The sequence below is a fragment of the Nylanderia fulva genome, unplaced genomic scaffold, assembly GCF_048542155.1.
Source record: "Nylanderia fulva isolate GAGA-0341 unplaced genomic scaffold, ASM4854215v1 Scaffold7, whole genome shotgun sequence".
Classification (NCBI taxonomy): Eukaryota; Metazoa; Arthropoda; class Insecta; order Hymenoptera; family Formicidae; genus Nylanderia; species Nylanderia fulva.
The window spans coordinates 6,340,038-6,356,322 of record NW_028190807.1 but is presented as its reverse complement, the minus strand read 5'-3'; the positions used below and the strand labels follow the sequence as shown (position 1 = coordinate 6,356,322).

The window sequence follows — 16,285 nt, the reverse complement described above, 5'->3', positions numbered from 1 at the left end:
CTGCAGATTATTTGACCTTGTTCTTTAATATCTTCGTTACGCTTATTGCTGAGATCTATCGTTTTCTCTCGCTTCAACTCCCGAATGCGTCAGAGAGGAGCAGCCTTTTTGCCGAGTCGGTTGAGCCAGATTTTAGTATCGCGGCGACTATTGTGGGGACTGTACGTTGTAAACGAGTTCCACAGAAAGTGCAGGAACAAACAGGTAAGCTATGACGAATAATGTCCTTCCATTCTGTCGCAAAAAGAAAGTTTTATTAGATGTGTCACCGACATCCACATAATTATTACTGTAATACACTGTATCTATATATATGTATATATGAATATAGATATAAATATTCTATCTTCTTCAAGTTGTGTATGCATTAGAAACCTAATAAGAGTGTAGCCACAGGCAAACAAATTCGTTCCCGATATAAGATCAGCTGATCGATAATTTTTCAATATCGCGATATATGTATATATGTTACAAGAGAATGTTGTTATATTCATAACAAAATAATTAATTAAAGAAATGTTACATTGATATCAGACAATTTTCGTAGTGCAATTTATTCTTTCAACTACTTTTCCTGTCAAAAATATGGCTTCGAATTAAAATTCGGTTCTTCGCAAATGAAAACGCATCATGATATATTTCTCGCATCGATCTCCAATTTTCTGCGATTTCTCCGGAGTATAAAAGATCGCGTGTTATGGGTCTCCACCTTCGAAAGCGATATACTGCGCGTCATGCTCGATCCAAGGATAGCGATGGTACGAGAATACCGACAAGTGCCAAGTGCGAATGTTCGAACTATTATAACATTTCTGTGTACCAGGAACATCAACACAGCTAAAATACATCGATTTCATAATGTTATTTATATGCACACCACATGTAAAAAGCCATGCGGAACAAACGCGTGGCTTCTTCATCTCCAAAATTTCCTTGCTTGCTGACAATTCTCTCCCCTCTACTCGCATATATATATATATATATTGCTCACACCTGCCGACTCTTTAAAAAATTTCAATAGGAAACGTTTGACGTTATATATAAATATACATGTTTTCAATTTATCGGTTTTTTAATGATATAATACAAAATTGAATTGAAAACTTTGATGAAAGATTCTGATTATAAAATATATATTTACTTAATTATTGTACTAATATTTTTTTTCTCAACGAATTATTATATATTTAATTATGATATTGACATTTTTATTTTTATTTTACTTTCAGAAAATGTTTTCACGAACTATACTTGGTGTCCTCTTCGGGACGTTGCTGATAATTGGCATTATTCCAAATGCGATTTCTTACAATAGTAAGTATCTAATAAATATAAATGTCATATTTTTATCTAATAAGAATACAATCTAATAAATTACACAATAAATATTAAATTATATATTTAATAAAAACTATAAAATATCGTATTTTTTTATTTAATTAAGAGAATATGATATAATAATTATATAATAAAAATTAAATTACATATTTAATAAAAAGTATAATATAAGATGTCGTATTTTATTTGAATAAGAATATAATAAACATTATAATAAATATATTATATTAATAAATAATATAATATAATAAACATTATAATAAATTCTATTATAATAGTACAGCGATATTATATTTTTTCTTTTTTTTTAGAATATGGAAGAACTTGTCAGGACATCGGTTGCCGTAGTGATGAAACGTGTGTGATGGCTGAAGATCCTTGTACCGGCTATTCAGATAAGTGCGGGCGATATCCGACCTGCCGGAGGACAAGTGGTGAGAAATGACGATATATTAGCTTTGATTAATCTCGACAATTTTGAATAAATTGAAACCACACGTGTGATATGATACGTGTGATGCGTACGTGCTCGCTTTTCATTCATTGTCAGTATAACTGCAGCATACATATACAATATTTCAATATATGATTTTATACATATTTTTTATATATGTCATGTTTAAATATTTATAATAATATTTACATTATATTATCCTAATATTTTTTTAAAAATATTTGTAGGAGCAAGTTGTACGACTATGGTTTGTGGAGAGAACGAATATTGTAAGACCGAAAATGGTGCGCCAAAATGCGTGAGAAAATCTACAGGATTAGGTGAGTTTTTACATGCAGTTTCTTATTTGCTTTTTGTATTTGGCACATACACCATACTCGATACATTGCGAGCATGAAGATGTAAAACCGTAAAGTAAACTGAAATTTGCATGAAATGCATGATGAAATTACGACTTGTTTGATGAAGGAGAAATAAATTTATCATGGTATCTCAAATTTTTTGTATGAAAGAATGATTGGCCTTCATAACTGCGGAATTTCATAGCATGTTTAGAATTGGAATGAGAAAAATAATTCCCTAAGAAAAGAAGGAGAAAAAAATATCTTTTCTATATTTATTTATTGCAGAACTTTTATTAATTTCTTATTATAAAAAAATACTTTTTTAATTTTAATTTGAACTTTTGCTAATATATTCGGTATATCAAGGTCTTTGATGGAAAAATAAATTTGTAGAATTACAAGTTAAGTATTTTTATTATATATACAAAAATATACTATATAATTATCAACTATTATATATTAATTTAGTATTTCCAATTATTAAATATGTATATGCTTGGGGATTATATTAATACATAGATATATATAAACAGAATAATTATATTATATACTTATAAAACACTTTTTTATTTCTAAGTTATTTATTGTGTTGGAAAGATTAAATTTAATAAATATAGTAGCTGCTTTTGTATTAAATCAACAAATACTTTATCCATAAAAAACGTTATTTTGGTTTTATTAAGATTTATTGAGTCTTATTAAAATTTATATTTTTAATAATTATTCGCTTTATTTTTAATTCAATTTGTATTACTCCAAAAAAAACGTAATGTAACATATACATATATAGAATATTACTTATTTTATCTAAAATAATTTGTAAAATGAAAGTTATAACAGATTTAAAATGTATATGTGATATTAATTTAAAATATCTTTTTTGAAATTAATTATGTATCGAATTTAATAGATATATGTATAGGAGTTGTAGATAGATTATGATATCTAAAATGATGTGACGATAATTTAATTAATTAATCTTCACGTGTATTATAATATGAGTTTGCTGTCTGTGCTATAACTTATATAGTCATGTATAACATACAAAGAAGACATACAGTTTTAATTCTTTCTTTAAAGAAAGAAATGATATCTCATATTGAAATGTAATTTTTCATAATTATGTTTAAAATATGTTTACATGCTTATAAGCTTAAATATTATTTTATTTTCTGCATTCTTATATTATTTTACATAAGTCTTTTAAATGAAGATATTTTTTATATCCTTGCTCAATCCAAACTTGAGAGCAAAATGAGTAAAATAAATAATTTGAGCGATAACGATAAGCTGAAAACTTTGTCCGACTATCATCTTGCAATGTCTCGTGTGATCGCACTGAAATTCGCAAATTTGCACAAAAAATATGCACAAAACACGAAGCAACACGGGCATCCTTGCAGGATACGAGTCGGCTGGTGTTTCCTACGTGAACGGTGAACGAGTGAGCGGAAGTAACGTGAATCCCAACGTGAATCCCAACGTGAATCCGTATGCAAATGCTAACGCTCCTCCAGCACCGCCGTATCCATCCGGCGACAACGGTGATCATCATCGAGCCTCTTACGGTAGCAATTTAGGATATCCACCATATCCCGGTTCCTCCGCGAACGGATATCCACCTCAATCGAACAATCAAGCTGGTCATCATCCGGACTTGGGATATCCGCCGTATCCGACTCAAAACCGAATGCCCGTACCAGGACAGCCGGCGTATCCGCAAAACTCCGGTTATCCTTCGGGAAATTATCCGCAGCAATATCCGGGATACCAAAATTATCCCTCTCAAAATTATCCGAATCAACGTGGGTACAACAATCATCCAAATTCAATTTATCGTAAAGGTGCTGCGTCAGGAATAATCGCCTCTATGATCCTCGTCGGATTTTCCGCATTATTCCATTTTCTTGTGGTGACATCGTGGTGATTCATCAATATTGAAAGTTCGTGTCGTGTTTTATTTGTATCGTTATAATTGTTGTGCTATTATCGATCTTGTTTTCAAAAGTCCATGACTATTTTACTAAGGAAAGTATTATGTAGAAGATAAAAAAGTTTTGTACAGAGGCATTTTATAATATATGTAAATCAAACACGCGAATAATATTTTGTAACATATTATTTTGTAAAACGTATAATTTTATATAAAATATTATGTCCCATATATATTTATGACTACATTATATATACATTTAAAACTAATTATAAGCCGAACACATATACAAATACATATATACATACACACGTGCATATTGATTATTATAAAATAATCTCAAAATGTTTGACGAGAATAGGAGTTTATTCCTATTGAATAAGTTATTTTATGAAAAAAGAAATCTGCTTGCAAATCAATCGAATAATAAAACTACGAAAATATAATTTATTTCGTGCTCTACGAAAATATAATTATATGCATGCTTACGATTTATAAGAAATGCTTGTAGAATAAGATTTTTAATTATCTATTTCTTCATTTCATCATTTTAATGGTTTAAAACGCTTTATGAATAAGTTATAATCAAGATATGTAATAGAGGCATTTGCAAATGAAGGGGTTATCAGTTTGAACCTTGACACATGTTATCTCATGCACTATATAGTATAAGTCAACTACGTCTTATTGTATCGTATCATTTCTTGTTTTTTTATTTGAAAGTAAATGATTGTATATGCATACACACAAAAAGCATATTTATTATATCTTTATTTTGGTATTCATAATTTTTTAACGATTTTAATTATAAAAATATTTTATTGATCTACAATCTACATCATTATATTTTTATAAGCGCAATTGTATTACTACTATAAAGTAAATTTTTTTCAGGAAAACCTGAAAAAATCGTTATCAATTAACAAATTTTTGATATAAAGACTTTACAAGCGCGTTACCAATTTGTATATAAAATGGATTATAAAGTAGAAAAATTTTACTTTATTTTAATTTTATGAAAAATTAAAATTTATTATTATGCACACACAATGAATTATATGTTTTGAAATTGAAAAAAAGAGAAAGAATGTTAATAATGAAATTGTTTACTTTTAAAATCGAGATTTGCATGTCAATGTTTTAATAAAAGAATCAGACATCATCTCTATTTTCACAAATTACAATTATCTTGCATGTAAATCATTTAACATAACAAATTATTGTAGTAAAAGACAGCGTTGTTCGTGTAAATTAATACACGTGAAAATTATATTTGTTTGTAATATCTTACAAAACACACGCGCTCACACACACACACACACACACACACACACACACACACACACATATATATATATATATATATATATATATGTATATGAATTATATATTTGTAAATTTGTTGTAGTAGAGTTCCATCATTTTATAAAAAAAATATGTAAAAGATTAACAATTATAAAGATAAAAATAATATAATTGTATAACATATTTTTATGTCTCTTTTCTTATTACAAGAAACAGTCAGTTTCTAACAGAGATTTTAACACGAAAAGATAGACTAGCAGATATTTTAACACAAAAAGATCTTACTTTTTGTATTAGTTCTTTTTCTCATCGTATGATTCAACAGCATTGCCTCCGGGAGTAGACCAAGTATCATATCGAACGACACCAAGAGTTCCATCGCCACCGCCTAGATCTTCGTCATACGGAGGAAGATACAGCGGTCATTCTGATTCCCGGAGCAATGTAAATGATGGTTCTATCCTATCATATCGAACGACACCAAGAGCTCCATCGCCACCACCTAGATCTTCGTCATTCGGAGGAAGATATAGCGGTCATTCCGGTTCCCGAAATAGTGTAGGTGATGGTTCCATCTTTAATCGCCTGTTTGGGGGTGATCGTTATCCTCGACCCACCACCAGTACTACCAGAAGACCTATGCCAACAAACAGAAACAATTATTATCAGAGCCACACTCACGTGGACAGTCATGGAAACAGAGTCTGGACGTTTTCTGGCTAAAAGAGAGTCAATTTATATATATAGCCTTTATCTGTTTCATAGATAACTGTGAAATGTTAACAAAATGGGTGCCAATTAATGTTTATATCATTTACATATACTATAAGATATAATTATATATAATTATTCTTTTTTTTTTAATTGGAATTAAATGTACTAATTATACAAGTATAATTGGAATAATTGAAATAAATACATTTATATTGGTTTTATAAACTATATTCTTGCATGTTTATATAATTTTAAAATTGTGTTGATCTGCTGGTTAACTTTAGTTTCTATATAAACTGTTTCATTTAATATCTAATAAGCATATTGTATTAAGTTAAACTTATAAGATAAGTTAGATATATTTTAAAGAATTTTCAAAGTATATTTTTAGAAGATTTTTAGAAGTATATATTTGAAGATGATATAACGTTATATATTTTGAATACTTAAAATATGTACATTTATAAATGATATATTAACAATAATTTTATTTTTATGTTTATTTTTGAAATGCAACGTAAGTTTCCTTCTGTATGTTTATATTATCCTGTTAGAAAATTAATTTTATTGAATTATATCGATTTTAGCCTTTGCTAAAATTTAATTTAGCTATTTGATTATAAATATGCAAACATATAAGTCCGCGTACGTATATGTGCATACAAAAATTGTTATAATCAGTTATTCAACATTTTTGTTTTCTCGAAGAAGTTTTGTTTAACAATTTAATACAGCTTGTAACATACGTTTGACTCTAAATAAAGATAAAAATTTTTATTATAAAATATCTCCACATTATCACGCTTTGTATAATCTATTTTACATCTCTTAGTTATTTATGTAGAATGATAGGACCCGAAATCGAAGCCGAGTTTCACACTTGTAAGGCAATTGCTTCTTCAATCACTCAGCTATCACAATCAAATATAACATGATTATTGCATTTTATTTAACATGTCTTAGGAAATATGTTCGCAATGCATGCGATTAATATAAATCATTTGCATATATGCATGATATATATGAAGCTCAATAAAAGTGATATTTCTTTACAAAAATATATTAATTAAATGACTTATTAAATAATTTTTTAACGTTTAATTTTAAATGTTTTTACTATAATCATTATTATTATTATCATTACTGTTACTGTACACAGAGAGCGACGAAGTTGAGACACGATTAGTTCAAAAACGAGAGAATAGTCATCAAACAGAAGCCGAAATACGTGAATCTTCAGATACATCTAGAAATTCGGACGACCAATTGAATCCTGCTAAATCTTCTGGATATCCATCTGGTTCTGGATATCCCAGTAGTAGCGGTTACCCAAGTTCTGGATCTTCCGATTCAACAAATCAACCTCGATCCCGTTATCCCTCCAGTGGATCATCCGGTTATCCAACCAGTGGATCATCTGGTTATCCATCCAGCGGATCTTCCGGTTATCCAACCAGTGGATCATCCGGTTATCCATCCAGCGGATCTTCCGGTTATCCATCCAGCGGATCTTCCGGTTATCCATCCAGTGGATCTTCCGGTTATCCTTCCAGTGGATCATCCGGTTATCCCTCTAGTGGATCTTCCGGTTATCCGTCCAGAAGTAGTTCTGGTTATCCGACAGGATCTGGATATCCGGATAGTTCTAAGAATTCTAATAACGAAGAAACTGTTAGACGAACTGGTGCTAGTACCGTAAATGCTGGCTATCCCTCTAGTGGATCATCTGGTTATCCTTCAAGTGGATCATCCGGTTACCCTTCTAGTGGATCATCCGGTTACCCTTCTAGTGGATCATCTGGTTATCCCTCTAGAGGGTCATCTGGTTATCCGTCTGGTGGATCATCTGGTTATCCATTCAGTGGATCATCTGGTTATCCGTCCAGTGGATCATCTGGTTATCCATCTAGCGGATCATCCGGTTATCCATCCAGAAGTAGTTCTGGTTATCCGACAGGATCTGGATATCCGGATAGTTCTAGAAATTCTAATAACGAAGAAACCGTTAGACGAACTGGCGCTAGTACGGTAAATGCTGGCTATCCAGGCTATCCGCAAGGAAATCCGTCATATCCTGGCAACTATCCGTCTCAAAATGCGGGATATCCCTCTTCAGGGTATCCATACAATAATCAACGTCCTCCATACGCAAATCAAGGTCAACCATCCGGTTATCCACAAAATTATCCACAAGGAAGACGTCCTGATGGCGGATATTATCCAGATCAAAATTATATGACCACCACCAAACGTCCTGGTTTTCGAGAACAACTGACAAACTTGGCACGAAACGTGGCACAGAAAGTGCTAACGCAAGCGATAGTAGATCGTGTTACTGGGAGACAACAAAATTGATAGTATAATAAAGTTATTTTGTTTATTTCTATAAAATCTGCATTAGAAATGTTCTGAAATGTAGCACTTTTTGCAATATGTTTCTTAGATATCATTAACTTTTTTGTGAAAAGTAATAAAAAATCATTAAAATAATTTATTATTTAATTTTGGCCTATACATAATTATCAGGCAATGAATTTGATTGTAAAATAAATGTTTCTTTTTATTTTATTTTAAATTAACTTTGAAAGCGCACATTTTTTATCTCGAATAGTGTCATGCTCATATTATTTACAGTTTATGTATTTTGTAACTTGCGTCAATTCAAAAGCGAAATTAATTTGCATTTTTTATTGAATCTTGTTTGGGTATCGAGTGTCTTTCTTTTTCAAATTATATCGTGTGCAATATATGAAATTAATCAGTATTCTGCATTTTTTAATTTATTAATGTTACATAATTATACATATGTAACATAGGTAATTAAAATAAATAGAAATTATTGCGTTATTAAATATTGTTTAGTTGCACTTTGTCGCACTTTTTATGGTTTAAATATTTGAAAAAATGATAGGCATTATTATTAGATTTATTAGAAAATTAGAGAGCTAGAGATCGAATTAAAGAAAGAGTAAGAACAAGAAAACATATATAGAAAAAATAAAGATTATAAACAACAATAATGAAACGATGATTGCGCCACTCTATGGAAGTGAAAATCAAAAAAGTGTCGACAGTGAGTATCGATATCTCGCAATCGATTGTCAATATCGCGGCGCGAACACGTGATCGTGTCAGTGCGCAGGGGCGGCCGATGGATGATGGATGTCGATGTTATGAACGTAGTGTTTTCACGACAGATTTTTCACGTGACAGTCCGAAGAATCGCGCGGGAAGTTAATGACGTGATGATGTGAACGGTTCTACATTCTAACGAAAGCACAACAAAAGCCATTATCTCGTGACCACCCATTGTTATAATCGCGCTATCGAAAATGCCGAACAAGGAAGAGGAGAACTTTTGCAAGAAAATGGCAAAAGCCCTCAAAGGAGTGCACGCGATCAGCGATGCTCTGGTGAACGCGAAATTGGCATTTGGTAAGAACTGCGAGGATCTCTCGAAATATTGTAAATAATTGGGAATCTAATTTGCATGTTGGTTCATCATGTTGTGCATACTTGACCGTGTACTGCTGAAACAAAGATTCTTTTATGAGATGACAGTGATAAATATTTGTTTTATGTGTCATCTTAGCTCTTCTATTTCTGTATACTGGCTATAACTTTTAGCAATTATCATTTATTACTTCTAAAAGTTTTATGACTTGACCAATATGTTGATAGTGTGTATATAATAACTGACGATAACATTAAGTGTTTATATAAATGCACTGAATATTATGTAGATTTATGTTCACATGCATCTCTCACAACAAAGAAATGATTCTTTAGGTTGTGTATATCTCAACTTTGTACTGTAATCTGGTATACTCCAACTAGGGTTTCTCGATGATTCTGTGTGGGCTGATGGGCTTCTGGTTTTCTACGAGGTTTTTCGTTATCTAGAAGGTGCAATGATTAGATTAAGAAACACCAAAATTGGATTGCTTCCACTCAGCGAACTTCAACGCACAGAAGCTTTTGAGCGAGATCTTGATCATTACTTGGGAAAAGGGTGGAGGAAAAACTATAGTCCTAGGTATACATCATGTGTAATAGAATACACATGTCATAGTACAATGAAAACTATCACTTTGTTTCCTTTCATTTATAATACAATAATACAAATATCAGTCTTTTACAATAGTAACTTGGTAATAGTTTAAATATTGTAAAAATAATATTTTAAATTACACTGTTTTACAAATGTTTCAGAGATAGCGTCGCTAAATATCTGATGCGTTTAAGAGAAGTAGAAGATACGGATCCTACTCTACTAATGGCGTACATTTATCATCTTTACATGGGTCTTTTAAGCGGTGGTATTATTCTGCGCAAAAAGCGGCAGCTCATGCAAAAGATTTCGCCTTTTAAAGCGCCACCGCCGAGTGATGGTAACAATGTCACAGACTTCGGACAGAACAGTATATTTCAATTAAAGAGCGACTTACGCGAATCCATGAATAGAATTGCGGAGACATTGGACGAGGACACGAAAAATAAACTTATCGAAGAAAGTAAAATAGTCTTTGAATTGAATAACGAAATTATCAAAAGTGTGCAGACCGGCAATCATGTCTTTGAAAAAATACTGTATTTTATCGGTCAAGTTGTGCTAATTCTCTGTGTCCTAATAATCGTCCTCAATATTCTTTTCAAATATATTATACGTTAGATGTTATCTTAATTAACGCTAATTTAACGTCAATTCGTTAAAAAAAAAAGACTAACAACTTCAGCAAGAAAGTGTTGATATCAAAACCAAAATGTACAATATATTATTTATGCGCTGTAATTGCCTTTCTATAGTTATAAATGGGATTATACCATTATTTGTACATGATTTAAGAACAACCTGTTTCTTAAAGTTTATCATATCGAAAATAGTGAATTACCAAAATTTAATTAAAAAGTAACAAATTCTTTTGTTTCAAATCAGTATGTTTTATATAAAAATTTTTAAAAATCTTATTACGCGCGCGGTTGACGAACAAAAGCAACATGCGATTTTTCTCTGTAATCAGTTTTCATGGTTTTCAGCATAGACATAGGAATATTCCTATGCCTATGGTTTTCATATAACAAAGTATGAATTTGCACTAAATTTATCATCATGTTACAGGATAGAGGCTTATGTCCAGATAATATATATACAGTATGTATATAGTAACGAAAGTATGTACAATAGAGTACAATCATGAAATAAAACTTGAATTTAAATTGATAAGAAAAGCAACTATAGATAATGAATATGAACGATAATTAGAAATAATGACACGTTTTGAACGTGAAACTTTTCATAATCTGCAAAGATAGAAAATTCCTGCTCTCCGAGGTTAACATCTACACTTCTCATTTTGGTAATCCATTTCTTCCGAATTAGATATATAGCGATTCCAAATTTTTCAATATTTCTTGTCTATCAAATTTAAAATTCTGCCAACTCTCTAAGTAAAAATCAGTAGAAGAAAGGTCTTTACAATCTATGTAATTCTTCCTTAAAAACTGACCGTCGTGTTCTGAATTTACAAAAGGAAGTGATGAAATGGTTTTAAAATCTTTTTGTAATTTGCATGCGGCTTCTCCAAACAATAACGCCTTAATATTTCCCTCTGGTAGGCTTTTCTTGCGACAATCTGGATAAAAATAATTATTATGCAGTATTAATATCGGGGATTGTTAATGAAATATGCACATTATATATAGATAAATATTTAGAAGGTAAGCATATTATTTATATAATTTAGATATCGTTAAAATGTATTATTTATATAACATATATTCTTCTAAGCGGGATCTTAAACTATAAATAGAAGAGAGATTATTTAATTAACTAGAAAGTTTACCTTTTTCTTCTTCCCAAGATTGTGCTTTGTAATTGAAATCGTTGGACTTGATCGACTGGATCGCAGGATCGATTAGAAATGAGCAAGTCTGAGCAGGGCTATCTGTTAATTTAGTGAGACCCTGCAATTGAGTTTCTTCGTGATCTCCAAATAGATTTCGTTTAAAGGCTGCTTTCGATAGAGCGTCTTTCTTATTGTCGCTTGTACCACGACGATTGCGAGCTGGAGAGATGTTCGATTGACGGCTAATCTTAAAATCTGGAACTTCACTCTGTAAATGAAGCGAGAATATAATTGAGCACTTAGTTTATAGAACATAAAAGAGAAACAAAGATACCAGATGAAGGCCTACTTGTGGTGGGGAAGTAGAAAAATGATGGAAAAGTATCTGTTGTCGTTTGCTTTTCGGAACAGTCTCGACCTCTCCCAACGATTTATGCCTTTGTCTTCGGACAGTCATAGCGTGTCTCTCACGTTGTTGTTTCTCTTGAATCCATCGCTTCATCCGTCTGGTTGAAAAGCGATTTATTAAAATACACATGTAACACAATTTTTCAATAAATATATGAATTTTATAGATGACACATTAAACAGATTAATTACTTACTTGACAAAAGGTACAACCATAAAAAATGCATTTGGTCCAACTCCGATCTTCATTTTAGGAGTCATATCTTTCTTGGTATTGGGTAAATCTGCCACGGAGAACCATTCGACATTTTTTATTTCTTTCCTCGTTTTCGGTTGGAACTTTGTATCCTTTTGCACACCCGAGATAATGTACAGTCTCACTACTTGATCATTTATTACAGATTCAATATATTCGTTTTTATCTATTAAATTAGATATATCAAAGCCAGTCTCTTCTAACACTTCTCGAATGGCGCAAAGAAAGGGCTCCTCATCCTCATTTACTTTTCCTTTGGGAAAACTCCAGCTGTTCTTTGCCCAGTAGCTTTGCACCAGCAACACCTTGGTCATGTCTTCATTTAGCACAATTGCTCCAAATGTCGGCACATTCTGCTTGTATTCTCTCCATTGTTCGAGCACAGCATCAATGTGCTGCACATGTGGCTTCAAAAAAGGTATGTGCTGGAATATATGGGTGGAAAATTCCTTCATGTTACATGACCTTAGCTTCGGATTCTCCTCTGTGCAGTAGAAGTCAAGGTAAAACCAGTGCGCCAATTCGATTTGAAAGCAAATTCGCACCAAATCTTTCCTCTCCTCCTCAGGAACATTGATAATAAATCGACTGCAAAGATAAAATGTAAGAATATCATAAATTCTGATTGTATCTAATGAGAAAATGTGATTCAATTATGTTAAAGTTTCTTTCCACTAAGAATCACTATTGTTACATGTTGATATTCCACAGGAACTAACCTACTGAGATCATCAAGGATATCGGATGGAATTGTGTGTTCCATTATTCCAACGAATTTTATTCGTCAATCAATTTACGTCGATATTTTGGATATTTGGATACGATTGTGCAGAGCTAAAAATAAAAATCGTGCATTATTATACAAAAAATTGATACCAAATACAGACATGATGTTGAAAACAAAAAAATTCATGTATAGCAAAAATGTCATAAAAATATTAAAATTTTACATAACAATATATAATTAGGCGTAAGAATATATAATAAATAATTATTATAATAGATCAAATAACTAATATATAATTACCATGAATCGTCCGTGACAGTTGTTGTACGCTCAGATATGTAGCTTGTAAGTAATTAAAATTACTTTAAAACAGATATTGCGATGAATACACTTTTTCAAAGATTGTCTTGCAAGAAAAATGTTAAATTGTTATAGATTTCATTTTATCCTAATAACGAACTTTTTCATTAAATTTCTTTGTTCGTACATGATCCTAACCTTGCCTGCACTAATAACAAGAAGCCATGTTACTTTCAATATATACTATACGTATAATACAATACAATGAAGTTTTTGCGTGTATTTTCTATTTATTTGTGATTTGCAGACGTGGAAAAAGCAAAAAGCGAATATAAATCCAGTAAGAGTTTATTTCATATATATATTTTATATTGCAAAAACATTTTTGCATAACAAATTATTATAATTAGATTGTCAGAAATAATATAGTTTTTTTATCTTCACTTAAGATTAATAAAGTTATGAAATACTTTTTATTGTGCATTTGATAAAATTGAAGTATTTCTGCTAGTCAAGTCCTGTTAGTTCTAATAACTGTTGCAGTAAAACTTCTGTATCAACATTATCATTATTTTCCAACAACAAATCCCAATTATTTACATCATCCAAATCACATTCTGTTTCTGAATCATCTATACCTATAATTACAAATGATTATTAATTTTTTTCAAGAAAGTTATACAAGTCTCATTGAAATTGTTTTATTACGGTATATTGTTTTTTTACCTGGTGTAAAGATCCAGCCACGTTTTTGTCTAACTTCCTCAGAGCAAACTATATGTATATTTTTACATAAATCTCCAAAATTTTCCATGAACCATTTAATGTCAGTTTTTCTTCTGATATCACTGATTACCCATACTGATTTATTCCATGCTGTAAAGAATGTAAACACATTCTTATATAAAAATGTATCATATATAATATTCTTATATAAAAATGTATTATATATATATTATATATGTTTATTTATATATATAATTATGTAAATGTATATCTCATAAGTATATATATATAAACATATATAATATATATAAACATAATTATATATATAAAATTATATATATATATATATATATATTCTATTTTAATAAAGATTTTGCACTGTACCGTCATACATATCAATAGCAGCACGACAAAAGTAGCCATAATCTTTCTTACGCATATCCTCTCCCCATTTAACCATATCAAGTCGTTATTTTTCTTTGTATTCTCCATGTCCTAATAATTGATTGATATCAAGATTTAAAGATTTTGCCCAATGCGTTTTGATAGGTCCTGATAATCGTATAATTACACTCCTTTGCGAACCAATTCTGAAATTGATATAGATTTGATGATTAGATTACTTAAAATATTATATAAATATTAAAATATTTATATCTCTCAGCAAACAATACATTCTGTAACTAAAAACTAGAAAATATACTTTTAGTATATAATTTGTTTTTATCATTATTTTCTTAATGTGCTCTAATAGCTTCATGTGAAAATTCAATGTGAAAATTGTATTAAGTAGTCTACATTAATTATGGATAATTAGAAAATACTGTAGATGGACAATACCTTTTATGCAAATTATCAGTGATATAGTCCTTTCCAGACTTTCTCTTGCCACTAAACAATAGAATTCTCTTCGGTTTTGTTGAATTATTTATTTCGAATTTTGTAGGTGGAGCATCTGTCTCTTGTTTAACCTGTTCTGCGGCCATATTGATATAACTGTATAATTTTGTACAGTTGCTAAGAGCACAAAATATGTAAAATGATGAATAATGTACTAGATCTGCGATATTCCGAGCTATTTTTACTCTACATTTATAAAATTTATATTTTGAATTATCTAATATATTCCTATGTAAATTTTCTTAGACTAGATTAAATATAAAACTTGACGTTATAGAGATGTAGGATAAGATTCTTTTTTTATGAACGAGTTTTTAATTTATTTTAATCATTAGTATACAATGAATTTATTTCTTATTCTTAGCTTCACGAAGAGCTTTTCGCTGCTCTGCCCTCTTTAATTGAGCTTTTGGTTTCAAATTATGTTTCTTGGCAAAGCGTTGATTTCTCAGGAATTTCAAATCCATCTGAAAAATAAGCACAAAAGATACATGTATAATTTTAAAAGCAAAATTATATCACATAAGACTAAACATTTACATTAAATATCCATGAGTTAATATCTGAATTTTTTACGAAACAATGTTTTGTACATTGCACAATATTTTAGATAAATCTGATTTAATTATTATAGGAAATATAAAATGCTTAAATATATAAAGCCACACCCACACAATAACATGTTACAATATAAAACTTACACCAAGTGTGGATTCATGTCTGTACCTCTTAGGCTTTTTGATGCCATTGCGATGAGCTTTGCGATCTAAAAAAATACAATAAATAATTAGTGAAAACTTCAATTTGCAAAATATATATTTCATTGTATTTAATGACGTCTCAAGAATAGTAAAAATTATATAATAAAAAAAGATTATCATTAGAATATTTTAATAATTTGGAAAGTATTTTTTTATATTTAGCGCAGATTATAATTAATTGTAACATACTTACTTTGATTGTGATTTGTATGATTCTTTGACTTTGCCATTTTCTGGATTAGCTTATTTCATCTGTAATATATAAATCAATTA

General features: G+C 30.3%; 5 protein-coding genes across 9 annotated transcripts in view; 2 read left to right on the top strand and 3 right to left on the bottom strand.

Annotated features, from left to right (window-relative positions):
- The first annotated feature begins 65 nt into the window (after positions 1–65).
- Positions 66–8,578, top strand: LOC114940912 (uncharacterized). The gene is made up of 5 exons (XM_029315699.2): positions 66–204; positions 1,230–1,314; positions 1,650–1,772; positions 2,020–2,112; positions 7,248–8,578. Exons 1-5 carry the CDS (start codon positions 85–87, stop codon positions 8,441–8,443), a joined length of 1,617 nt encoding a protein of 538 aa, XP_029171532.2. The 5' UTR covers positions 66–84; the 3' UTR covers positions 8,444–8,578.
- Positions 8,579–8,994: 416 nt separating this feature from the next.
- On the top strand, positions 8,995–12,443 carry Ho (heme oxygenase). The gene is made up of 3 exons (XM_029315703.2): positions 8,995–9,523; positions 9,926–10,124; positions 10,301–12,443. Exons 1-3 carry the CDS (start codon positions 9,421–9,423, stop codon positions 10,758–10,760), a joined length of 762 nt encoding a protein of 253 aa, XP_029171536.1. The 5' UTR covers positions 8,995–9,420; the 3' UTR covers positions 10,761–12,443.
- Positions 10,179–13,878, bottom strand: DCP2 (decapping mRNA 2). Of its 2 annotated transcripts, none has more exons than XM_029315701.2 (6): positions 13,626–13,878; positions 13,318–13,432; positions 12,539–13,186; positions 12,269–12,440; positions 11,932–12,202; positions 10,179–11,721 (listed from the first exon to the last, which is right to left on the bottom strand). In XM_029315701.2, exons 2-6 carry the CDS (start codon positions 13,359–13,361, stop codon positions 11,465–11,467), a joined length of 1,392 nt encoding a protein of 463 aa, XP_029171534.2. In that variant the 5' UTR covers positions 13,362–13,432; positions 13,626–13,878; the 3' UTR covers positions 10,179–11,464. The 2 variants fall into 2 exon arrangements, with proteins under 2 accessions (XP_029171534.2, XP_029171535.2); XM_029315702.2 differs by having other exon boundaries at positions 12,284–12,440.
- A 79-nt stretch (positions 13,879–13,957) lies between these two features.
- Pmvk (Phosphomevalonate kinase) lies at positions 13,958–15,472 on the bottom strand. Its single transcript, XM_029315704.2, has 4 exons — positions 15,192–15,472; positions 14,736–14,941; positions 14,352–14,501; positions 13,958–14,263 (listed from the first exon to the last, which is right to left on the bottom strand). Exons 2-4 carry the CDS (start codon positions 14,809–14,811, stop codon positions 14,133–14,135), a joined length of 357 nt encoding a protein of 118 aa, XP_029171537.2. The 5' UTR covers positions 14,812–14,941; positions 15,192–15,472; the 3' UTR covers positions 13,958–14,132.
- Positions 15,473–15,543: 71 nt separating this feature from the next.
- Positions 15,544–16,285, bottom strand: part of RpL29 (ribosomal protein L29) — a 112,661-nt gene continuing 111,919 nt past the window's right edge. For all 4 annotated transcript variants that reach the window (XM_085488632.1, XM_029315705.2, XM_029315706.2 and 1 more), the window contains exons 2-4: positions 16,206–16,264; positions 15,953–16,017; positions 15,544–15,718 (exon numbers count right to left, since the gene is read on the bottom strand). In XM_085488632.1, coding sequence (XP_085344758.1) covers positions 15,599–15,718; positions 15,953–16,017; positions 16,206–16,242 — 222 coding nt within the window. In that variant the 5' untranslated portion in view covers positions 16,243–16,264 and the 3' untranslated portion in view covers positions 15,544–15,598. The remainder of the gene's footprint in view (positions 15,719–15,952; positions 16,018–16,205; positions 16,265–16,285) is intronic.